Here is a 26,796-nt window from a genome sequence, read left to right on the forward strand (position 1 = left end):
GACACTATTACATACATTGTTGGTGGAGCTGTGAACTCATCCAACCTTTCTGGAGAACAACAAAAATGTGCATACCCTTTGATCCAGCAATACCACTACTGGGTCTATACCCTGAAGAGATCATGAAAAGGGGGGAAAACATCACTTATACAAAAATGTTCATAGCAGCCCTGTTTGTGGTGGCAAAGAATTGGAAATCAAGTAAATATCCTTCAACTGGGGAATGGCTTAGCAAACTGTGATAGACAGATAGATAGATAGATAGATAGATAGATAGATAGATAGATAGATAGACAGATGATAGATAGATAGATAGATAGATAGATAGATAGATAGATAGATAGATAGATAGATCATGGAACACTATTGTTCTATTAGAAACCAGGAGGGATGGGAATGCAGGGAAGCCTGGAGGGATTTACATGAACTGATGCTGAGTGAGATGAGCAGAACCAGAACAACATGTACACCCTAACAGCAACATGGGGGCAATGATCAAACTTGATGGACTCGCTCATTCTATCAGGGCAACAATCAGTCAATTTGGGGCTGTCTGCAATGGAGAATACTATCTGCATCCAGAGAAAGAATTGTGGAGTTGGAACAAAGACCAAGGACTATTACCTTTAATTTAGAGAAAAAAAAACAACTGATATCTTATTGTCTGATCTTGCTATCTCTTATACTTTATGTTTCTTTCTTAAGGATGTGATTTCTCTCTCATCACATTCAATTTGGATCAATGTATACCATGGAAACAATGTAAAGACTGGCAAATTGCCTTCTGTGAGGGTGGGGGGAGGGAAGTAAGATTAGGGGGAAAATTGTAAAACAAAATAAAATTTTTATAATTTAAAAATTATTAGCACCACCTACTTTAAAGCACTATATAAAGATGAATTGTTTAGATATTTCTAAATGCATAATTTACTAACATCTACCTAGATGGTCACTCTTATCTCAAACAAATGTCCAAAACCAAAAATGACATTCTTCCCCTAAAACCAGTTCTCTTCTTCCAAACTGGTCTGTTTCTGTCAATATTTTTCAGTGATCCACACTCAAAGCCTTGACAGAGCATTTTTTGCTCATTACACATTTAATCAGTCATCATGTCCTGGTGATTCTTTCTTCACAATGGCTCTTCCATTAGTCAAATTCCATTCCTATTACTACCCACAACATTCTCATTACCTTTTTCAAGGACTGGTCTCTCTACAGTCAGATTATCCTCCCTAAAACTCTGGTTGTATAGGTCATCTTTAAAGGTAATCAAGTCATGTGGCAGGAGCAAAGTATAACTGATGGAAATTTTGTGTGATCCAGGGACACCTTAACAATGTTATAAGGAAGCAAGGACTCCATCATATTAGGCCAAATTTATTCCAGGATACAGACAAGAATAGAATGGGCGAAGATAGTGGCGTGAAGCTAACATACTTCCTGTCCCCTATCAAGGATAAATGAAGCCTCTACTCTGACATTCAAACTACAGATTCCAACAAGAAAAAGAGAAGATTCTAAGAAGTTTTCAACTGTAGACATCGTGGAGGATCTTCAGAGAAGGTCTATCTCACTGGGAGAAATGGGTAAGTAAAGCCCAGGAGGCAGGAGATAGGGAAAAGTCAGTGGGAGGCTTTTAGCCACAGTAAAATCCAGGTCCCAATAGTTTGACAACAGCAAAGGTCCTGGCAGCTAGATAGCAAGCCAGGAGGGAGGATCCCAACCCCAAAACAGGGTTTTAAAACACAGGACTGGGTCAGGATCAAACCACTGCTAAGTCAGAACTTGAACATAAAAGAGAGAAAAAAACCTCTGTAAATGCAAGGCCTGGACTGCAAAGGCAACATCTTGGCCAATGACAAGCCATGGATCAGACCCCAGCCTCAGCAAAAAAAAAAAAAAAAAAAAAAAAAAAGAAAGAAAGAAATTTCTCTATCACCCACTGTTATTGAGTAATGCTAGTTTTGCTATGAATTATGAATATTAAGAAGTAGTTAAATGTGTTTTGATTAAGGGGGTATTAGGAGGGGGAGTAGTAAAAAGTCATCGGTTAGCTTGTTCTCATATACTACTTCAAGCCTTAGTTAATATGAGGACATGATCATATATATTCATTCATGCTCAGTCAAACTCTCAATATGTAGCAGACTGTTTTGTAACTTGTGGCTGGTGCTCTTCAGTAAACATCATTATTGTTTCTAAGTCTATTTTCCACTCTGTAAATGGTGGAACCCATTATGCAAATTCTCCTTATGTCTTGCATACCAAACATCCAAATAATTTTTGATATCTATGTGGTAGACTAACTTTAAAAGTTGTAGACAGGACTTTATTCCCACAGTTAGGTAAGCATATGGCCTCTAATTTGTCTGTGAAATAAATGTTCATGATATGCTTGGATCTGTTAGATTACTAACTAGACTAATAGGTCTTGTCACATGCCATTTGCAGTTCTTATAATTGGGGGGCAAAAAAAAGACCAGTCAGGAGATTGCTATTTTAACTTATCAAACCTCTAAGTCTAAACACATTGCATACAAGATCCAAAGCTACCACCATTAATATCTCAAAATCAAAAGGCAGTTTTAGGTTTCAGATTAAAAGGAGAGAACCTCTCCTAGAGGATATCAAAAGGCTGTCATAGTCCTCTAACATCCTTTCTGGTTCTAAATCTAATAAATATAAATAATACTAAAATATATTCAAAATAATGAAATTTTTCTAGAGAAGCATTAAGTATGAAAGAATGAAAAGTATCCTCAAGTACTGTGGGGAATCTGAAAATGGCTACTCTTTTTACTAAGATTTTAAAGCTACACTGCTACTTTACTTGTGAATGAGAAAGAGAGAAAAAAAATACATTTCAAAATATTGGCCTCAAAGAACTTATTCCAAGAAAGAAAAAGCCAACCAGTTGTTAGTGTCTAAAAAAGTTCTTACCAACACTGCACACTCTGTTTCAATGAAAAAAATTTTCCAGGTGAAAGAAAGATTTTATATGAATAAATTTCTAAGATTCAGTGAGACAAAAATCAAAAAGGGGAAGGAACTTTATGGGTTTTCAGATAAAGGAACTAATGAAAGATAGATTTTTTAAAGAGAAACTAGTTGAAACTGAACAAGGTACATAGTATTAATTTTTTTTAAAGAAACCAAAAACATTTTGGGAAACAAAATGACTCAACTGACAAGCATTTATTAATAAACCCACTGGGTATATGCCAGGTGATGTGATGAAGACAAAGAAAAATGAAGTAGTCCCTACTTTGGAGAACCTTCCATTCTAATGGGAGAGCCAAGTGCATATGTAAGTATATACAGAATAAATTTTATAGAGAATACAAATAAATACAAAGTAGTTAATTATGACATTGGGATGATGCCAGCAATTGAGGAGGTTTGGAAGGGTGACATCTAGAAGAGAAAGACATCTAGAAGAGAAAGAAGGAAGAGGAAGAGCTCAGAAGGACCAGTGCTGTCCACAGGGATAGGAGACAACACAGACACAGAGACAGGAGATCAGCTTTGATGAGCTGAGGAGGACAAGGCCAGTTGGGTTGGACTGCAGAATGGGAGGGTGGGTGGGTGGGGAGAGTAATCTACAATAAGATTGGAAAGATAAAGTTAAATTTCTATTTAATCCTAGAGGCAATAAATAGGGAGCTATTGCAGTTCACTGAATGAGAAAGTGACACAATGAGATCTGCACTTAAGGAAAATCATTTTGACAGCTATATGGAAGATGAACTGGAACAAGCTAAATCTTGTGGTTGGAAGAGCCATTAGAAGTCAATTGCAATAATACAGTTGAGAAGGGAGAAGGGGGTGAACTAGGATGATGGCTGTGTGAGTAGAGAGCCAGATACAACTGACAACACATGTGGGGTGAGAGAGATTGAGCAGTCAAGGATAATGATGAGGTTACAAACCTCAGAGACTGGAAGGATGCTAGTGTCTTCAGTAGAAATCCAGGACTATAGGGGAAAGAGAAGGGAGTTCTGTTTTAAATATATATTTGGGCTATCCAGTTTGAAATGTCTGATAGGCAACTGGGGATGCAGGACTTAATTAAGCTCAAGGGAAAGACAGGTCAAACTAGGTCTAGAGAGAGTTAAAAGGAGAGCCGTCATCAGACTTGGCCTTGTTCAGCAGTCTGCAGGCCAGAGTTATTAAGAGATAAAAGACCAAGGTAGATTCCCCAACTTTTGTTCCCTTTAGAGGGAAGCAGACCCTGAACCCAAGGAAAATCCCAGCAAGTAAGCTCTGCCTTCACAGAAGCCTTATTCTACAGATATCCCAGAGCTGGACAGAATACAATAATAATGTTTGTCCTTCAATCTCAAAGAAGACCATGACATCAAGAGGTGATGTCATGACAAGGACCTGAATTGGATTTGAGTGAAGGGGGATGCTGTGCTAAGTCACCAGTCTCACTTTCTCCTCCAAAGCCATTTTGGGTGCAGTGGCCAAATATGAAACAAGATAACTGGAGATGGCCCTGGATGCAAGGCAATCGGGGTTAAGTGACATACCCATGGTCACACAGCTAGTAAGTGGCAAGCTTCTGTGGATGGAGTTGAACTCCCATTTTCCTGATTCCAAAGCCAGTGCACCATCCTCTACACTACCTAGCTGCCCCACAGAGTAAAGACTACAGAACTGGACGACAAATATACCAGCCCTGCAAGAAATACAGATCTGAAGGCAAACTATGGAGATGATATAATTAAACCCACAGGAGCTAAGGCAATCCCACAGAGAGTATGAAGAGAGTAGGAAATCTAGGACAAAACTCAGGGCACAAACACGGTTCTGGAGTGTGATACTGATGAACCAGAAAAAGGAAGAGAAGAACAAAGTCAGGCAGGTAGGAGAAAAGCTAAGAGACGGTGTCATTAAAATACCTACAGAGGAAAAAGGAGGAATGGGTGATCAGGGTGTCAAATGAAGTAGATAGACCAAGAAGAAGAGTGAGAAAAGAAAAGATCACCAGATTTGGCAATTAAGAGATCACTAGTGATGGAAGCCAAAATAGTGAATTACAAGGTAAGGTCCAGGAGAAATCACCCAGAATTCCCCTCCCAACAACTATAAAATAATGCCTCAAATCAAATTTTGGAGCAGTAGAACTAGAAAAAGATCAGAGGAAGACATTTATTCAGCCTAAGATAACTTAGGATGTCTGCACAAGAAAACTATGACTCCAGAGGTAGGCAGAGGTCCAGATTTATAGCAGGAACATCAGTGGTGGGCCTTGAAAATAACTGTGACAGATGCAGCAGTAGCAGTTTCAGGAGTATGCAATTCTGAGCAGTTCTAGGTCAAAGCTCCAGGGTGGAAAGGAGGGCTTGTGGTTAATCACAAGGGAACAGGGCTTTTGGTCAATCACAAGGGAGTACAAACCCAGGGCTGAGAGGAGAAAGGATCCTTTCTGAATAAATACCAGATCAAAGACAAGGAGAGCAGTACTTACAGCAGTACCTGAATCATAGGAGCTTGAAAGCACTGAAAATTTACAGATCCCCAGAATTCTGAAAACAATAGAATGATAAAGCCTGTAACTTGAGTCTGTGCCTTCCTAGTCTGAGAACAGAGCACAACTTTAACTTAAAGTTCAAAGTCAAGAAATAGACAAGAAAAATGAGAAAACAACAACAAAGGACTGGGATACTGTAGTGACAAGGAAGACCAAGACACAAACTCAGAAGAGACTAACAATATGAAAACAGATACAACCAAAGGCTCAAAGAAAAATTCTAATTGGACCCAAGCCCAACAGGAATTCCTGGAAGGATCAAATAAAGAGATGAGTGGTAAAAGAAAAATTGGGAAAAGAAAGTCAAGCCTACTACAATTTGGTGAAGCTATGAAATAGTCCAACTGGTTGGTAAAAGTTTGAAATAATGTAAGAGAAATCACAGTTTATCTATCTTTTAACCAATTAATCCTATTTACTAGCATATCCAGAGGAGGTAAAAAATTAAAAGGTTCCATTCATAGATAAACTTATAAAACAACAAAATTCTTGAAAAGAGATGAATAAATCATGGCAATCCTCATATATATGATGTATTATACCATAAGAAATAAAGAAAAGTGAGGAATTTGGAGGAAAAAAGAAAATAATCAAAGAAACCAGACTTAACATAAACTGATGGCTGAGAGAAAGCAGAGTCATAACCACATGGACAATGGCTACAGTAATATAAACTAAAAGTACAAAATGCCTTGAGAAATCATATTAAATGCAATAACCATCCATTTCAACGGATAAAAGATGAAAAGCACATTTGGTAGAGAAGGGATGCATTATGGATGCACTATTACATAATACTATCAAATGTGATCAACATGTCAATCTTCATAATATGAAAAGTTCTAGGGGTGAGTGAGGAGAGAGGCGAGAGGATTTTTTTGAGAAGTACTTGTGATGTGTAAGACCAAAAAGACAATAACAAAATCTTTAAAAAAGAAAAAAGTCAACTGAAAGAATAAAGGGATTGCTATATAGCAGTTAGGACTCCAGCTGAAATTAAGGTACCATGAATTAGTAATGGACCTAATCAGCCTAACTATATGAATCTACCAATGTTCAGTAATGAGGGTAAAGTAGTGGAGAAAGTGGGGTGATTCAGAGTTATGGACTAATGGACTATGAACAATAGAAGAGCAAAAGATTCAGAAGTAGAGAAAAATGAATGGTTGAAATGGTTAATAACAGTCAGGACTATGAAAGGAAGAAAAATACCAAAGAGATGATGAGCAGGGAAATCAGTGGGGTATGAAGAAGTTACAATAAGAATGAAGAACAGGTTTAGGTGTGAGACTCAGGGAAAAATCAAAGAACAGAAAATTATGATCAGGGAGGAGAATATAAGAGACTAAGCACAGTTTGAGGGTAATGATGACTACTCCAAAAGGGTATTTGAGGTGAAAATGCATGTTATAGTAGTTGAGAAAGTTAATGAAAGTCAGGGGTCTTAAGGGGTCATCATTAAAGAGTATAATGAAACTACTGTAAGAGCTGGGGTTGAAGTAGAAAGGAAAAATATGATGCAAGTAAAGAATTTCTTGAAAAAGGAAAGAGTATGGCCTGCTGGTTAATAAAATATTTGCAAGAAAGATTTGGATCAAGTGATATGGATGGATGGAATGAATGAACTAAGAGAGGCTGAAGAGTGATAACAGCAGGCAAATATCCTAAAGTGGCAAATATCTGGTCTTGGGGAACAAAGAATCTCTCAATCTCTCTCTCTCTCTCTCTCTCTCTCTCTCTCTCTCTCTCTCTCTCTCCCTCCCTCCCTCCCTCCCTCTCTCTCACACACACACACACACACAAACACAAATATATGAGGGACATGAGAGAAGATGTGGCACTGAAGATGAGGCATTTTATCTCATTTCACTGCCAGGCAGGAAGTAAAATCCAGAAATGGACAAGTTTCTATTAAGTTGAAGATGATGGAAAGATAGATAAAAGATATCTAAAGAAGGGAGAAGGAAGCAGTATTCCAAACAACACAATGGAATAAGGAAGAAGAGAAAAAAAAAGGTTGGAGAGGAGAAAGGACTGGACTGGAGAAGTATGAGAATATAAGGAATATAAATAGGGAAAAGGAGTTTGCTTCAGTAGAGGGAAACTGAATCACAGGGATTAAAGAAGCAAGTGGTGAGGGTTTGACAGCCTAATGGGAAGTATATCAATGCCTTCCCCCGACTCCTGTGTCCTGTAAAGATAGTCCATGGGAAAAAAGAACATACTATAGGTAAGTTGGGAGTGAAGACCTTCAAGAGTTAATTCCCAAGAGACAAGGGAAGCTGAGAGAGCTCTGTATATGTTAATGAAGGTCCTGTTCTGTTATTTATTTGATAATTTGTGTGTTATATTTATATTGTTTTCCACAAGTAGATTATAAGTCTCTCAAAAGTAAGGAGAGTGCTAATACCTATAACAGAGCCCTAATACATAGCAGGTGTGATCAAATATAAGCAAAAAGTAAACATTACAAAGTTATCTTTTTATTATAAAAGGGTAGGTAATGCTATACTAGTAAATTGGTAATAATAAATTAATAATATTGATGATAAAATATAATTCCAGGCAGAGGAAAAGGAAATAAAAAAAAAACCTAAGTCACTTCTTATGCAATTTTAGAGATAGATGACACTCAAGCTCAATGAAACATTTAATGACTTTCCTTCTCCAAGGTTTTTCAAAGTAGTTCTATGTTCTCTGCTTTTCTGAAGGTGCAAAGAATAAAGTTGCATGTTTTCTCACCTACACAGCTAGTCTTGTCACTGGAAGAAAGAACACTTTACTTTTTGTTAGATCTACTTTTGCTTCACATAATCTAGGATGTTATAAAAAAAAAAGTAATGTAGAATGTTCATATCAATAACTAACTGAAAAGAAATAATTACAAAAGGAAGACTTAGGAAATCCATGACAAGCTACAGTGTTCTATGGAAATTGCAAAATAGAGGTGGGATTGTAAATTAGAGGAAAAAAAATTAAATGAGAATTCAAACCAGAGCAAATGATAATTCACTGAAAAGAAATTGAGAACTGATTCCTTTATGAAACTGCAGCACTAATAATGACCAACTTGATAACCAGCATTTTCCACTTCTTGTGTCACTATCAGTATTTGAGTTTTTAATAATGACGGCTTTTTCAGAATTGGGTCTCTACATCTGTCTGACTCAATGATCTTATAATGCTTTGGTAACAAGACACACAGACAAGAAACTGATTGTGTTGTTAAAAGTTTGGTTTTCAACTATGTAAGATCAAAAGCAAAATTACTCAGGCAACTAAGCAATTGTTTGTAAAAAAAGAACTCTAATCAACAATAAACCTCATGAAAGACAATTTTAAAAAATACATAAGAGAAAAATGGATTATTTTGTCTGTTCCCTGCTGAACCTTTTTTGCTACTTTCTGTACTTCACATAGAACAAGCAGTCCCTTTGAAATTTCACATTCAGTCAAAAACTGAATAACTACTCCCTTCAGGTTCTCAATAAAAAAATCTTTCCCTAAAATCAGATATTTTACAATATTAAGTGTGTTTAATACTATGGAAAACATTGTTAAAAGACAAAAGTACATTTGTTCCTCAATGTTTTTAAAAAGCAAATTTTTAGGTCTTATCAAAATGTGGAGAGAAAGTCAACCCTAAAACTTTAAGTTATTATGCTTTCATATTTTTCAATAATTATGCTATTATCACTCCTCAATCTCCTTTGCTGGATCCTATCCAGTTCATGTCCTCTTACTATAGGAGTCCCTCAGGGTTCTGTCCCTTCTCTTCTCCCACTATATTACTTCACTTGGTGATTTAATTATCTCTATATTATATAAACTTCACCTTTCCTGCCCCAAACTCTCTGCTGACTTCCATATTCACCTCTCTTCAATTGTTGTTTACTCATTTTCAGTCATGTCCAACTCCTCATGACTCCATTTGGGATTTTCACTTAGCAAAAATAATAGTGTTTTATTATTTCCTTCTCCATCTCATTTCATAGATCAGGAAAGTGAGGCCTACGAGGTTATGTGACTTACATAGCTAATAAGTGCCTGAGGACAGATTTGAACTCAGGAAGATGAATCTTTCTGACTCCAGGCCCAGCATTCTATCTACTTCGATATTTAGCTAAGGTTTCCAAACATCTCCAACTGGAGATCCAGTAAACATTTTAAACTCAACAGATCCAAAACTAAACTCACTCCCACTTCTACTTTCTCTATTAGTGTAGAGGGCAACTTCCTTCCAGTTCCTCAGGCTCATAACCTACTTGTCATCCCTCCACTCCTGTGCCTCCTATGCTATATTCAATCTATTAAAGAGATCTATCAATTTCCTAAGGAAAATGCTATCCACATCCAGAAAAAGATCAATTCAGATCAAAACATACTATTTTTGCTTTTTTTAATTCACTTTTTTTCTCTCATGGTTTTTTTCCTTTTGTTCTGATTCTTCTTTCACAACATGACTAATATGAAAATATGTTTAACATGATTATACATGCATGTATAACCTATATGAGATTACTTGCTGTCTTGGGGAGGGGAGAAGAGGAGAAAAATATGGAACTCAAAATCTTACCAAAAAGATGAATGTTGAAAACTACCTTTACATGTAATTGGAAAAAAAATAATAAAGACCTGTCCATTTCACCTTTTCTCCTCTGATACTGTCACACTGTAATGGAGGCCCTCATCACCTCACATCACACCTTGATCACTGCAATAGGTTGCTGGAGGGTCTGCCTAAAGGGCATGTCTGACCATATTGCACCTCAAACCCCTTCAATAAACTTCCTTTCATTCCCAGGATCAAGTAAAAAATCCTCTGCTTGGCATTCGAAACCTTTTATAACCTAATTCCTTCTCTCCTTTCCAGTCTTCTTACACCTTACTCCCCAACACATAACCCTTTGATCCACTGGCACTGGCCTTCTGGCTATTACATGAAAAAGATAATCCTAGGCTCCAGGCATTTTCTCTGGTATCTGTCCCACCTGCCCCCAAAGTTAATAACATTTTCTTGGTTTCCTTTAAGTCCCAACTAAAATCTAATCTTCTAAGGGTTTTCCAGTGCCTCAGTTATTTATCTGTTATTCCTTCTGTCAATTATCTATTTATCCTGAATAGAACTTACTTTTTATATGCTTGCATCTTGTCTCATCCATTAGATTGAGGGGCAGAAACTGTGTTTTGCTTCTTTTTTGAAACTCCAGCATTTAGCACAGTGCAGAAGGTGCAAAATAAATATTTACTAACATAAATGGCATGGGCTACTCAAAGTTCATTCACAACACTGGTGGTGGTATTTAATCTATTTGCATCCAGGAGAATTTGTCTTGGGAAATTGAGGGGCAGGAGGTTGAAGAGGAGAGATGGTTATGCTTAATTATACTACCTACAATAGGGTAGTTAATGAAGAAAACTGCTTTGTTGATTTTAGTGTGCTATATAAAATGCTATATAAAAAATATAAAATTGTTATTTAAAATACTGGCATACTTATTCAAAACACTGGATTTTCTTCCTCTGGAGTCACACAAACACTAATTTTGGCTTAAAAGTCATGAAAGCACCTACAACATTCACTATTTCTCCCCAGGGAAGTGTTTTGGAATATCTAAATTCCGTCTCTAAAGCATGTTATTTTGGAAGAAGCAGTAGTCTTGATATCAGCAGACCTTGGTAGAATCCTAGCCCTGTCCCTCACTTATGTGACCAGAGGCAAATCATTTAATCTCTTGGAGATTCTGGTTCTCTCTTTTGCAAAATGGGGAGGTTGGTTAAGAGACCTCAAGGTCTTTTCCAACTCTGGGCATTCTGAAATAGATGTCTGGAAAGGGACAATAAAGGACAATAACTAACATTTTCAATGCTTTTCAGTGATTATCATCTGATCCTCACAATAGCCCTGGGAAACACTTGCCCATTACCATCCAGCATCATCTTACAGATGAGGAAACTCCAGCCTGCTGAAGGTTGGGATTTGCGCAGGGTCAGGCTGCTGGGAAGGTTCTTAATGCCAAATTTGAGTTCAGGTGTCCTTGTCCAGGTCCCATGCGCTCTCTCTCCCCTGCACCAGCGGGCTGCCCCATTAGTTACTTTAATGATACTGTCTGGAGGAGGGAAAAACCCCAATAGGGTTTTCTCCCCAAATTCAATTTCCCTCGCTATGCTTTAGAATCGGGGTGGCTGCCCTCCCCACAAAGAAGTGGGATTTCCAGCGCAGGCTGCACAGCCAGGGGCAGGGCCAGCACCCGGCGGAGCCGCCGGGAGGGCGGATGGAGGCCTGGCCGGGCCTTCTCAAAGCGGGCGCGGCAGGACACACCCTTGGCTTCCTGAACTTGGCTGCGTCATGTGGGAGGGGGCGGGGCCTTCCACACCAATCACAAGGCGGGGAGATGGAGCCACCCCCAAAGGGGCGGGGCCTTGCTGGTGACATGGGAGGAGGGCGGGGCTTCCTCAACCGTCAGAGTCGGAGGGGGAGAGGAGAGCTCTTCCGGTCTCACCTCGGCTCTGCGGCCTGGGGCCCCTTGCGCCGGGGGTGGCGTTGGGGCCGCCGCCACGTCCTCTCCCGTTGTCTTCCCGCTCCTCTCCGCGCTCTTAGCCCCTCCTTGTAGCTCGGCTCGCCTCCGGGAAGCCCGGAACGCCGCTAATCGTTGCTCCATGGGGCGCACCCCTCACCAGGCCGGTGAGAGCGGCGGCCTTGGGACCTCGGGCCTTGGGCTGGGCCTCGTGTGCGCACGCGCCACCCTTTTCCACTCTACGCGCCGACTCGCTCTCAGAGGCGTAGGCTGTCGTACGCATGCGCAGAAGGGCGCGCTCGGAAGTCTGGAAAGCCGAAGCAGAAGTCACGTGGTGCCCCGAGCGGCGCGGGGCTCGTCCTGTCAAAGCACAGAAGTTCGAAACCCCCATTTTCCACTTCTACTAAAACCCCAAACTAAACTCCCATGTCTTCATCTAGAACCCACTACCCTAGATGGCATATTAAGAGAGCAACAAGAAAGGCTTTTCTGTCCTGAGACAGCAGAATTTAAAATAAATCTTTGTTGAATTCCCAGAATATGTAGTGTTACACTCAGTTTAGATCAATGTATGCCATGGAAACAATGTAAAGACTGATAAATTACCTTCTGGGGGGGAGCAAGATTAGGGGGGAAATTGTAAAACTCAAAATCTGTCAAAAAAAAAAAGAATATGTAGTGTTAGAGTTGGAAGGGACCTCAGAAATCATCTTAGCTAAATCCTGCATTATACAACTAGAGGAGAGAAAAAATAACTCTCCCACAGTCCCATGGCTAGTGATGGATTTGTTGCATTAAATCCGGTTGATGTCATGCCCGGCTCCCATAATGGACCTAGAGGACAGTGATGTCTTTTCATGGACTGAGCTGATCTTGGCCGGCAGCTGCCAGGGTTGCTATGGTTACTTTCCTGTATTCACTCAGCCAATTACCAAACTTGTTTTTTGCAAGACAATGGAGTTAAGTGACTTGTCCAAGGCTACACAGCTAGGTAATTATTAAGTGTCTGAGGTCAAATTTGAACTCAAGTCCTCCTGACTCCAAGGGCTGGTGCTCTAGCCACTGCACCACCTAGCTACCCCAGTAAATACACTTTTAAATTTAATCTGCATCATTAAAAATTTTCTCCATTATTTTCTTAAATCCAGACAATCATTAAAATATTAAGACTCATCTCCCATTTGAATTTAAGTTCCTTGAAGTCAGAACTATTTTTTATTTTATCCCCATCGTTTAATTTAGATCCTGATACTTAATACTTGTTGATTGATTTCCAAAAAAAAAAAAAAAGTCATTTGACTTGGCCTACAATGGAGCCACAAAACACAATTCTTTCTTTTCAGAAGACACACACACACAAACACACACACACACACACATATATATATACATATATATATATATACACATATATAGACACAGGCACACACATGCACACATAGTTTCTGCACTTAGCATTTGGCCTAATGGAAATAGAGTACACACTCACTTTTACACTACCCCAGTCTCTTCCATAAAGAGGGTTTAATCAACATTCTATTTAGCAGGGGAATAAGACGTTGATTTATGGAACTAGGAAAAAAAATCTAAAAGAGATGGTGTAATAGGACCCCTCTCTACAGGGTTCACCTCTCTCCCCACATCTTGAGTTAGGCTAGTTTTTCCCCAAAAGGTAAAAAAGCTGTCCCTGAGATTTGATTTGAGTCAGATATTTCAGGGATTTTGCCTTGATGGCAGCTTCCTGGTAGCCTCTAGCCAAAATTATGTGTTTCACCCTGCAAACTGGGGTCCTTCAGACTGGAGATGTTCCAAGACCACAAGAATTACCACATCTCCCTTGACTAACCAGGTGACTTTCCATATAGACACATGGGGAACTATATTTGCCCAAGACAATTGTGGTTCCAGACACTAACCTGAACTAACCGTGCCAACTGAGTCAGGTTCACTCCTGAGGACTAATTGTAAACTGTTAAAAAAAAAAAAAACCAATAACCAAAAACCAAAGGGACTAACTAAAAAAAAATTCTGATGATTGGGGTGGGAACTGAAAGGACTTCTCTAGCAGGAAATTTCCAAGTAGAAGTTTCTCTACACCACTGTGAGATCAGTCATAACACAGGAGAATCAAAGAAGTACCAAATCCTTTTAAATAACCCTATGTAGCCTTTGAGAAAGGTAGATGCCATTTGGCAGTGGGGGGATAAACAAAGTCATCATGCCCATCATAGCTGTTTCTAACTTCATCATTGTTGTGGAGACCAGGCAGCCCCAGGCCCAGGATGAGTGGTAAAGGGTAATGGGACCTAATCATGATTTTTATCTCCTTGCTATGTTGACTTTTTAATAGAGTAAAAGGCAGCTAGGTGGCGCAGTGGATATGAGTTGGGCATGAGACTTTTACAGCTAAGTGGAGGTGATATTCAAAATTATCCTTGCCCCAGTAGCTTCTGTGTTAGTGTTGTGTTCCACAAATATGATGCAGTTAGCTTAAAGATTGAAACCTCACTTCAGACCTGAGAAACCCTCTTTTCTGCTAGCCTAATATACCACTCCCTCTTCCCCCAAACAACTGTAAAAGGTTGCCTGACATCATGAGAAATGTCATTTTGCTTGGCTTGCCAATGACTTCCGCCCTTCATGAGGCACAAGCACCTGAATTTCTTTTTTTTTTTTTAGGGTTTTTTTTTTGCAAGGTAAATGGGGTTAAGTGGCTTGCCCAAGGCCACACAGCTAGGTAATTTTTATTAAGTGTCTGAGACTGGATTTGAACCCAGGTACTTCTGACTCCAAGGCCAGTGCTTTATCCACTACACCACCTAGCAGCCCCACACCTGAATTTCAGTAACTATTAATCTGGTAACAGGAAGATACCTTAATTCTTAGACCTCCTTCCATTGACTTGAGCTCAAAGTTTTATGTCTAGATTTGAAAGTCTTGAGAGTAGGGAAGAAAAGCTCTTTATCTTCACTAATTCCTGCAGTGACCATTGGCCTGGCTAAATGCTCTAGGCTCTAGAAAGAACAGAGCTAGACAATTAAAGGTACACTCAGGGATCAAGAATAGTGGAGGAATTTTGTTAGTGTCATTCACTACATAAAGATTGTTTGTGGAACATATTGGCATCTACCAGAATCATGAAATGATTGCTGATGAATCAAACTACCAGTTTGGAACTATAAGAACACCAGAGGTTGGAAGTAGGACCATGGTCAATTTAGATATTGGTATAGTGACATTACATTGGGTTGGGTATAGAACTAAATGTTTCCCCTAATGAAGGATATAAAATATAGCTATTCTTGCCTAGCTGGACTTCTTATGCCAGTTAGACTAGCCATATAACTCAAATGGCCCTTAATCTATTCCCAGCTGGCAAATGGCCCACTTTATTTCAGAGCAATAGGTTTTCTTCTTGCTAGTCAGCAATTGTCATGAACTGGGCTGCCCAGGTCAGAGGTACAACCATCCCCAACAACCATGTCTGAAATGAATTGACACCCTAGGAAGAAGGATGGCTCTCTTGTCTAGAGCTATCTCTTGAATCCAATCTGTTTTTATGCTTTTGTCCTTCATTCTCAAAGAAGACCATGACTTCAGGGTGGTGATGTCATGACAAGCACATGAACTGGATTTGAGTGAGGGGGTTGCTATGCTAGGTCACCACCCTCACTTTCTCCTCCAGAGCCAGCTGGGTCCAGTGGCCAGATATGATTCAGGACTGGAAATGGCCCTGGATACAAGGCAATCAGGGTTAAGTGACTTGCCCAAGGTCACACAGCTAGTAAGTGGCAAGTGACTGAGGTCAAATTTGAACTCCTTGTCCTCTTGAATCCAAGGTTAGGTCTATCCACTACACCACCTTATCATTCCTTCCCAACACAATTGCATAGACCTCCAGATTTTTGCTCCATTGGAGAAGAAAGCCAGATCTCTCTCAATTTCCAGACTTTTTCTCTGGGATGATTTGAACAATTCCTTCTCAGAAAAGGCTTGGGAGACCAAAGGACAGTACTGTTAGGAGGTACTTTCCTTTCTGTTATAACAACAGAAACTGTCGTTAAATAACTATATTGGCTGTGTATTTACTTGGGGAAAACATGTTGATCTCCTAGACTGACTTGGTGGTAATTCTGAATCAATTTGTCAAGAGGAAGGATGGCCCTAATTTAGCCATGATGGAAGACCTCAGAGGTCTTTAGGAAATAAATATTTGGTATTATCCCCTTGATGTGGTTGCCAAGAAGTAGAAGATTTTCAAGAGTGAGCTAGGGAATACTGAACAAATAGCAATGTCTGCTAATCAACTGAAATCATGAGATATGCTGCATACAGGAGGCTTATGCCCTCTCAGGCACTTTACTAAAATGATGGTAGTTCTATAAATGATCACAATTGTGAATGATGATGAAGAATTGAGTGTGACAGAAATATCATCTATGCTGTGACTTCATTCCTGATGCTCTACTTGCTCATCACCAACAACTCATATCAAGAGGCCTACTATTAACCAAAAGATTTGATAGCATTTATCAACCACATAGACCAGGTCATTCAGACTAAGGATTCAGATGACACCAAAGAGGCCCTGATGGGAAGGAAGAATCACAGTACCTCTGGAGCAGGAGTATGCTGAATCTAGTTGAACTGCCTCCCAAGAGGGCTAAATGTAAAATTTTCAGCAAGAATTTACCCTTTAGAAATGGATAAATGCTAGTGATCAGAACTTGATTTATTATTTTAATTATTATCTAGAGTTAAGAAATGGAGAAAATTTTAATAATGCAGGTTAAATTTAAAAGTGTATTTACTGGGGTAGCTAGGTGGTGCAGTGGATAAAGCAATGGCCCTGGAGTCAGGAGTACCTGAGTTCAAATCTGACCTCAGACACTTAATAATTACTTAGCTGCATGGCCCTGGGCAAGCCACTTAACCCCACTGTCTTGTAAAAACCTAAAAAATTAAAAATTAAAAGTGTACTTACCGTATATATTGTTTCTGGTTGATAAACATTCAATAGCACCCAGTAGATTAAACCTCCCAACTAACTGTACAAGTAATGATTAATTTACTGGATTCTTTCTAATCAGCTTATGATTCTTTAATACTTATTCCTGTTTCTAAGTAAGAATAAATTATCTATTCTGTATCTGTTTCAAGTTCATGCATTGTGTACCTTTTTTTCCACTTTTTCCTCTTGCTATGAAAAAGATGGACTCTGAATATCCATAACCATTTCAATAATTAGTATCTTTTTAAATAGCAACTTTTCTCCAGAATCTGAAGTGAGAGGTAGAATCTGGGGAAGAAGGTAAAGTCTTTGCTAGGTCAATTCCTCTATTACAGGCTATGTGAAAGTTATGAACCTGGTACAAAAATCACAAGACTGGGTAACAGAGTAAATTATCCTAAGCCCCTTTGAGTTCCAGCTCTAGTTGCCTCTTTCTTCTATATTAGAAAAAGAAACAACTTTGCAATGGCACAAATATAAATTGTGAGCTTCTATATTCTCATTTATAAAAGAAAAATTAGGGCATTGGATTAGTTAATACTTCACACCAATGTCATCTACTGTATCCTGGGCCATTGCCAATTGTCCTGACTTTTGTCTTAACAATAGACTCAAAGAGAAAGTGAAGTTGATGACTTTGTGCAACTCTGCCTCACTTAAATTCAAGTCACTTGGCAAGTCAAGAAGTCACCCTTGATGTCACTGGTCCTCTTCAAAAACGAAGGACAATCAATGATAACATCCTTCAAAGTACTAAGACCCTATTTTAACATTGAGGGGAAAAGGGACAAAGAAATCAAGTATGATAGCATCAAAATCTTAACCTGTGTTCCTCAGAGGGCAAGACTAAGGCCAATTAATTGATAAGCATTTCATTTCAGTAAGGAAGATTTTAGCTAACTATAAGAAATGAGATTAATAAAAATTGCAGTCTATGTTTCTGGAAGTATTTAAGTTGAGAGTGGATAACCAACCATTTATCTTCCTAGCTCTTGTTTCTGGCTTCTGGACTTCAAAATCATGCCTCTGTTTCATCCTTGGAACTTCTCTCAATTCCTAAGAGTCTCCTTGCCCTGCAACATTCAACTATCTCTGAAGTCTTTGCAACATGCAATAAATATCCCTCTGTAAGATCTGCTCACTTTGGGGACAACTAAGTGACACAGTGGATAAGCACTGCCCCTGAAGTCAGGAGGCACTGAGTTCAAATCTGACCTCAGACACTTAATAATTACCTAGCTGTGTGATCTTGAGCAGGTCACTTAACCCCATTGCTTTGCAAAAAACAAAAAACAAAATCTGCTCACTTTTCTCATTGGTGAGTTCCTTCTCCATTTTGTAGAGGGGCCCAGACTGACCTTTATTCCCTTACTAGTCCTGGATTCTGAACTTCAAAAACTTAGTCCTGGCCCTGGATATCTTCATTTCTTAATCCCTTCTCTTTCCTTTATCCACCCTTTCCAGCTCTCTTTTGTGACTTTTCTTGCTCCATTATATAAACTCCTAGAGAGTAGGGACTTATCAATCTTTTTTGCTTGTCTTTGTAAATAATATATCCATCAATGTACATGTAATGATAATAATAATAATAATGATGATGATGATGATGATGATGATGGTGATGATGATGATAGAGGAATTGACCTAACATGGACCTTACTTTGCTCCCCAGAGTCTGCCCCTCACTCTAGATTCTGGAGAAAAGTTGATATTTATAATGATACTAATTATGGAAATGGTTAAGGATTCAGAGTCTATATTTTCCCTAGTAAAGGGAAAAAGTAGAAAACAAGTGACACAATATGTGAATGTAAATAATGGATCCATCAATTATCCTCCAAGGATAATTTCTTCCTTCTATCCTATCTAGGATGGAGTCAGTAAGTACTGCAGTCAGTAAGAGTTTAGACTAGATTCAGTTCACTTTAAGGAACTGGACAAGTACCTACTATAAGAGCCTTAAAAGATGATGAGAAGGGATTCTGAGAGGTTGTGATAGGTGAAAGCTGCTATAAATTGCAATATCACTCATTCTAGAACTGGGCAGATTTTCTTTAGACTTAGCACTTTGTTATATTTATTTCAAATGTATATATCCTTTTTCCCTTTAATTAAAATATACATGCACAGATGTCCCAAAAGTCACAGAACAGTTTTAACCTGCCAATTTGACTCTAAAGTTTGCAAAGCACTTTCATATATTATCTCCTTAATTTGGTTTCACCACAGCCTGCTGAGGAAAAATAAAAGCCATGAGAAATAAATCCATGCCCAAGTTGGGGGACAGTTTATACAATTGCATAGAGGGTTATTTCCCATGGAGATGGGAAGGGGAATGTTGAGTTTGAGAAGCAGGTAGAAATCAAGTTTGACTAGAAATACAGAGTACAAAATGGAAGGTAGAATGAAATAAAGCTTGAAAGATAAATTGTAGCCAGATTATGAATGAAGGGCCTTAAAATTCATGCTGAAGAGTTTGCATTTTATCCTAGGAAAAGTGTTTTGAGCAAGAAAGTTTAGTTAGACTTTTCCCTTAAGATGATCTCCAAAGTCCTGCTCTAAGATTCCATGATTCTATGACTCCTAGAAGGGAATTTTTAAACATAAAATTTATGGACATCTTTTGCTTTTATAACACCTGTAATTCCCAATTAATCCTGCTACTCTCCTACTCCCAGAGAGCTTTCCCTTTAAAGAAAAAGAAAAAAATATTTCTATAAAACTAACTGCATATCAAAAAAGTCTCAGATAAAATGTCTTTCGTTTATTACACTTATGCTTTTAACAAATTCTTGAACTTTCTTCTAATCAGAAAGCTTTCCTATTTAAAAAAGAAGAAAAGGGGGTTGGGAGGGGGAAGAATGATGGTGGGAGGAAAGTAATTCCCCCAAACCAACTACATATTAAAAAGCTATTATATTCAATATGCTCCATCCAATAGTGCCAATGAAATGGAGAAAGCTTCATAAGGAATTTTGAATTGAGAAAAAGCAATGGGACTGTTTGAGGTATGAAGCCTTAGGAACATTGGCTCTGGGTCTAGAAAAGGAATGACGTGGAAAAGACCAAGATGGTATTTGCTAATGTTAAGGAAAGGAAATATGCATCTATTAAATACTTGCTACAAGTAGGCACTTTACAGATATTATTTCATTTGGTATTAGAACAACACCAGGAGGGAGCTAGTAATCTTATATCCACTCCATTCTTGGAGGACCCATTTGGATCCAAGCTCCTATCCAGTTGCAAGCTATTTCCAGGAGAAATCAAACTTAAAAAAATTATTTGAACAATACCAAGAAAACATGACTAACAAGGAAATCTATGCACTTACAAACCATTGTTAATTAATCTTGTCATCCAAGGATTTTAAAATTAAAACAATTCCCCCAAGTGACTCCTGTGCCAGTGAGGAAAAGGACACAAATCCCCAGATTGGGTTGCAACATAACCACAGACAGCTCCTAATCCATAGCAGCTGAGAGACAAAAATTCCCCAACCAAAGATTTTTCAATTTCTCCTAGTAAGAGCTCTTCTAGCTATAGACTAAACTCTATTTGGGGAGACATATTTTTAGTGTCCTTTTAGTTTCATTTAATCTGAGTCTCAGGTAAGTGTCATTGCCCTCTCTGAATAAAAACCCCTTGCCTGGGGACTAATTCATCACATCCTATAATCTTTGTTGCTTGCCTTATTGAGTTCACTATTCCACTTAAGTGGATCCAAAAGGACCCATCAGACAGCAGCTATTACTGTAGGACACTGCTCACATTCATCTATCAGGGATGCCTTAGAATCTGCCCTGTCCTCTAATGAAACAACACCCCTTAAGACAAGACTACTTGAGCACATGTTATCAGCAGCTGTTGCATAAGAGCTGGAAGAGAAAAAAGTTGGAAAAGAAAGTCCCTGCACCACCACCACCATCACCACCACTGAGTGGGCCTCAAGATTCTAAGAGAACTCAAAGAGGTTCATTACATTCAAAAGAAGACAGACAGACACACACACACAGAGAGAGAGAGACAGACAGACAGACAGACAGGGACAGAGAGAGACAGACAGATGGAGAGGAGGGAACAGAATTTGTTCTTTCTTTTAAATTGGCAGTTCTTATTCCTCAGTGGCTAATTCCTTTTGGTAAGCCCTTTCCTTTTGCCCACCACCATTACCATCAAAGGGATCAAAGAATTAACCCAGAGCCTCTAGTTGTTCTCTTTCCCACAAGTAAAGTGCCTACTTGTAGCAGGTATTTAATAGATGCATATTTCCTTTCCTTAACATTAGCAAATACCATCTTGGTTTTTTCCATGTCATTCCTTTTCTAGACCCAGAGTCAATGTTCCTAAGTAAATATGCATATGTGTCACTGGAAATGATCCAATGAACCTTTGGAGAGACCCTTCTTTAGAGGGACTTCCCCTATGGGAAGTTCTACACTCAGAGCAGATTAGGGGTTGAAGAGGGAATACCTAAATTGTTTTACCCTCCCCCATTTCATAATTTAAAAATATGTAAAACTGGACCTCTTTAATATACTTCTTCAATTTTCAGCAAAAGAAACTGATGGGAAAGAGAAGTTACTTTAGACATTATTATTCCAAGACACTCTTCTAGATAATATATTCCATGCATATAATAGAGTAAGTCTATTTAGTTGCCTTTGTTGTTGCTAACGATTCTGCATACATGTAAGGCTAAAAGTCCCAATAGTCATTATCTGAAGTGTCTGTGCGTTTCTGTGTACAACTCACCTCCCAGGATGCTGCCTAGAGAGCACTGCCATAAAGATATTAGTCTCTGGAAATAGCCAGACTCATTCTCTTAGAAGTCACAAGTTTGGCAGCATCATTTTGAACCTGGCCTTGGGACTTGTGGGAAAGAGAAGCCAGATCTTTCATCTTGGCTTACATACTCACAAGAAGAAAGGAGGGAGAAAGGGTCAAAGAATGATGTGTCATCCAATTATGAATACCAGCTTCTCACTTCCTTTTCCTCCAGGTTTCCATCAGGATATAACCAAAGGACAGTACTTCAATTGTGGAATTAATTAAGGCTACTACCTTCACCCTGTTTCTTTGGTCATTTATGGAAAAAGACAGTGGGGTCTCACCATCTTAGCTACTGGCCAAAAGTAGTCATTGCTTATTTATTTATATTGTTTATTACCCAAAAGGTGTCTGAATATAAATGGAATTCCTGGTGGTTCAATGCTAGCATGTGTGATGTTTAACAAGTTCAAAAAATATTCTTTCTGGGCAATTTGATTAGAGCATATCAACTATGAGTCCATCACCTTAGACCAGTCTTGGTCTAAGAGAGACAGCCAAATGACTATCCTTTTATCAATGAACATGCTCTGGAAGAGTTGATATTCCTGATTGTGGAAATCAATCGATTGGTTAGCAATCAGATAATTGAATGAATAATATAATGAAGGTCTGGGTTACATTCCAATGAATATTGGAATTGGTGGAACATGACTTGGATCACACAAGTCTTGGTCAAAGAGACTTATCAATATCAATATCAATATCACCTGTCTGACAAAAAAGGAAAATCCACATTTTCCCAAACCTTTCTGAGTAAATACAATGAATAGGAATTCTCCCATTATCCTAAATGTAGAATTTCTTTTGCTGATTGATTAAGCTCTTGGCCTAGGTAAATCTTTGAGAATGATTTCCTATACTGGTCAATTTCTGTATGAGGAAGTAGAAAAGGGAAAAATACTTGGTTCTGATTCAGTAATTAGTTATTAATACAAGAGAAAACTAAACATTTCTCTCCCATGGATAGTGTTCTGGGGAGTGATTTTGACCCTTTTTTTTTTTTTTTTGCAAGGCAATAGGGTTAAAGTGGCTTGCCCAAGGCCACACAGCTAGGTAATTATTAAGTGTCTGAGGCTGGATTTGAACTCAGGTACTCCTGACTCCAGGGTCAGTGCTCTATCCACTGTGCCACCTAGACACCCAGATTTTGACCCTTTTAAAGAGATAGGGGATTTTCTTTCAGTGTGACCTAAGAAACAGGAAAATAGGAGCATCTACAACCTCATTTTGATTTCCCACAAGCAAGAACTAGGTGATGTAGTGTGTAGAGAACAGGGTCTAGAGTCAGGAAGACCTGAAATGTCAGTGTGGCCTCAAATACTAGGAAGCACCTTGAACCAGTCACTTAATCTCTTTTTGCCTCAGTTTCTTTATCTGAAAATGAAAATAATAATAGTACCTATCTTCTACTGTAGCTGTGAGGATCAAATGAGATAATTGTTAAGACATTTAGCGCAGTATTTGGTACATAGTGAGTGCTATATAAATGTAAATTATTTTTATATCATGTACTATAATCATGTCCTCTAGACCAGGGGTTCTTAACCTGAGGTTCTTAAATTTTTTGAAAAATGAGTAAGGGAGGGATAGGATAAAGTGTGCTTGGAACCCAACAATTTAAAAAAATGAATGTTAAAAATAAAATGAAATTAAAAATAAAATAAAATAAAAACTATTATTCAGAGAAACAATCCATAGGTTTCACATGACTGCCAGAGGGATGCAGACAGAAGGAAGTTTAAGATTTCTTAAGCCATACAAATCCAAATTCCATATACTATGTTAAATACTATAAATTATATATTCCTAGTTCTAAAATCAATTAAGTGAATGAGACAAATAAGATTCTAGGCTAGGTAAACCTTAAGAGGGGAAGCTCCTTAGTCAATCTCTATTTGAACAGCTCACAAAGGGTGACTGAAGAATTTAGAACTATCTCACTAGGGGCCCCCACCTTTATTTCACAATCTTCTCTACACCCTCATACCCAAACTGTCAATTATTTTGCCAAAGATTATCTGATTCTAGATCTAGGTCACTCCTCAGACACACAGTGCCCGCCCCTCCACACAACCTTGAGGAACCTGAGATCCGCAGAGGGGAAGTAACTTTTTTCCAAGGTTACACTCATAGTAAGTCTGTCAGTTCAAAGGAGGATGATAAAAACATTTAGAACTGGAATTGACCTTAGAAATCATCCAGTTCATTTCCCTTATTCTACAGATATACAGAGACCCTGATTCTTTAATGCTGTCTTTTTGCTTTTCTTAAAATTCCATTGTTCATCCACAGAGTCTCCTCCTATCCTTCACTTTGGTAGGTAGCAGCCCATTTACTCTGTCTGTGCTCTGCTTCCTCCTGGGCCAGCCTTATTATTTAAAACTCTGTTCCCAACAATTCTTAATGTTTGTTGTTCAACTTTTTCTCTTCCAGATTGCCCCACTTTGGCTACTTAACCAGTCAGTCTGTGACTATCCATTCCCACTCAAACCCCTTGTCTAAACACCTCCTCCCCAACACAGAAAAGTACCTTTGATCGTTCAGAGAAATTTCTTCCTGTGGTTTTGCATAGTAAGTAGAGACAAAACCCAGAGGACAAAAGTATAAAGTCTATTCTAAAATTTTCCATAAAAGTGTCTTCATAGGGAAGATTTTATGGAAGTTTACAAACTAATATGAATTATATGATTTCAATTCATCCAAGTGCTGCAGTATATAAGGATAAAGGGAGAAGAAGGGAGGGAAGCAGGGGGAGGAAGGATGCCCACCCTTGGATGTCCTTGGGGAAAAGGTCTATCAAGCTACAAATATATACACCCGTATAGACTGCCATATATTTCTGGCCCAGTATCATAATCTACTATACTGCTGCCCTTCCAAGCAGCTCTAGCTTTCACACTTGCATTTCTGCCACGATCTACTTTCCTGAGGCTTGCCAACACTTTGGGATCTCATAGTGGTACAGGTCCATCCTTCAGCTTCAGCGTCCACTCTGGTGGAGAATAAGGCTCTGCTTCTCTCTCCATGACTTCATAGCAGGAGTCCTGCCCAGAGGACTTGGCTGCTGCTTATACCCTATCATTCTCTTGCTGTTAGTCATTTAAATGCCCAGGACTGCTAGGGGGCTATTATTCTGTCACCAGCAAGGCATTTGTGACACCAAGAGGTACTTTTATTCCCTCCCACATTCCACACTTTGCTAATCTTCAATCCATGCCTGACTGATCAATTCAACCTCCTCCAAGCTGGAGTCCCAGCTTCAGAGTAGCTTCAAAACTACTTTGCTGTAGAAAGAGCAACTCTCCTTCTCTGAGTACTCCCTTTAAAAATGCATTTGAATCTCTCTTCATTTAAGAGGTGGAGCACTATGGATAAAGAATACTGCATGTAATGTTAGACTTGGTTGAAGTGTTAGTACTTTTGTTGAATTTCTTTTTTTCTCATTATTATTTTAAACAAGATGACTTGTTAGATAAGGAGGTAAGAGATCTTTTTGGATGTTATTTTATTGCAAATACAAAAGACGATGTCAAAATATTTTAAAATACCTTTGGATCACATGGTCAGTTTTTAATCATTCTATCAGTAGAAGCAAACAATGATCATTTATTAAAATACTATGTATCAAAGACACAGTGAAGTGTGATGGAAAGAATACTGGATTGGAGTCAGAGGACCTGGGTATTCAAGAATCATTTTGGGGAGCCATTATCTTCTTATGTAATTTTGCTATCTCTTATACTTTATTTTTTTTCCTTAAGGATATGATATCTCTCTCATCACATTCAACTTAGATCAGTGTATACTATGGAAACAATTTAAAAACTAACAGACTGCCCTCTGTGGGGGGTGGGAGGATGGAAGCGAGATGAGGGGGGGAAATTGTCAAATTCAAAATAAATAAATTTTAAAAACATTTTTAAAAAAGAATCACTTTTTGGCTCTAATGACTTTTTTAAAAATTTATTTAAGACCTCGCAGTTAAGTGACTTGCCCAAGAGCACACAGCTAGGCAATTATTATGTGTCTGAGGTTGGATTTGAACTCAGGTCCTCCTGACTTCAGGTGCTCTAGCTGCCCCCTCTCTAATGACTTTTTTAGACTTTTCAATTATTCTCAGGGGAGCAGGAAGAGATGAAGGAGGAGAATAAAGAAGAGGTAATTGGTTGGGTGTTTTTGATTTTATTTTTTTAAAAGAACTAGATCTGAAATCAGAGGACTTGAATTTGAATCCCTATTTACTACCTGTGTAACATTGTTTCCTCTCTCTGAGCCTGTTTCTTCCTTTGTGAAATGAGAAAGTTAAAGAAGATAATCTCTTAAGGTCATAACCATATGAGAAAAAAAAAACAAACAAACCCTATTTGTGCTAAGTATTAGAACCCAAAGAGATAGGTCATTCTATCCTTGACCTAAAAGGATCCAGAAACCAAAAAGATCAATGTACATCAAAAATTATACACAAAGGGGTGGCTAGGTGGCATAGTGGATAAAGCACTGGCCTTGGAGTCAGGAGTACCTGGGTTCAAATCCAGTCTCAGACACTTAATTGCCTAGCTGTGTGGCCTTGGGCAAGCCACTTAACCCCATTTGCCTTGCAAAAATACCTAAAAAAAATTATACACAAAGAGTGGGTAGTATAAATTAAGTGCCCAAAGATTGATAGAGATAGTCATGGGGGCCTTAGAGGAAGAGTAGGACTTAAATAGAAGGGCAATCTATTAATAAAGTGTAGCACCCTCTTCTGGACTCAGTTCCTCAATTCCCATTTACAGTGGAATATTGAGTCTCCAAAAAGGCATTTCTAGTTCTTAGGGGTCTCATGTGCTCCACCCATTATTGATTAGCCTGTCATTAACTGAGAAGATATAGTCTGCAGTAGGCAGATAGGCAAT

At 38.6% G+C, this 26,796-nt stretch overlaps 1 protein-coding gene and 1 long non-coding RNA gene across 2 annotated transcripts in view; one reads left to right on the forward strand and one right to left on the reverse strand.

Moving 5' to 3' along the window:
• Positions 1–1,189: 1,189 nt before the first annotated feature.
• LOC141489620 (uncharacterized) overlaps positions 1,190–26,796 on the forward strand; it is a 50,894-nt gene continuing 25,287 nt past the window's right edge. Inside the window, exons 1-2 of the long non-coding RNA XR_012468950.1 lie at positions 1,190–1,589; positions 3,229–3,310. This is a non-coding gene — a long non-coding RNA (uncharacterized LOC141489620). The remainder of the gene's footprint in view (positions 1,590–3,228; positions 3,311–26,796) is intronic.
• Positions 7,378–12,457, reverse strand: SAYSD1 (SAYSVFN motif domain containing 1). The gene has a single exon (XM_074236849.1). It carries the CDS (start codon positions 12,199–12,201, stop codon positions 11,920–11,922), a length of 282 nt encoding a protein of 93 aa, XP_074092950.1. The 5' UTR covers positions 12,202–12,457; the 3' UTR covers positions 7,378–11,919.

This window comes from Macrotis lagotis, chromosome 5 (genome assembly GCF_037893015.1).
Source record: "Macrotis lagotis isolate mMagLag1 chromosome 5, bilby.v1.9.chrom.fasta, whole genome shotgun sequence".
Classification (NCBI taxonomy): Eukaryota; Metazoa; Chordata; class Mammalia; order Peramelemorphia; family Peramelidae; genus Macrotis; species Macrotis lagotis.

Coding starts and splice junctions, on each gene's coding strand:
- SAYSD1 (XM_074236849.1), bottom strand. CDS start 12,201: ATGGAGCAACGATTAGCGGCGTTCCGGGCTTCCCGGAGGCGAGCCGAG.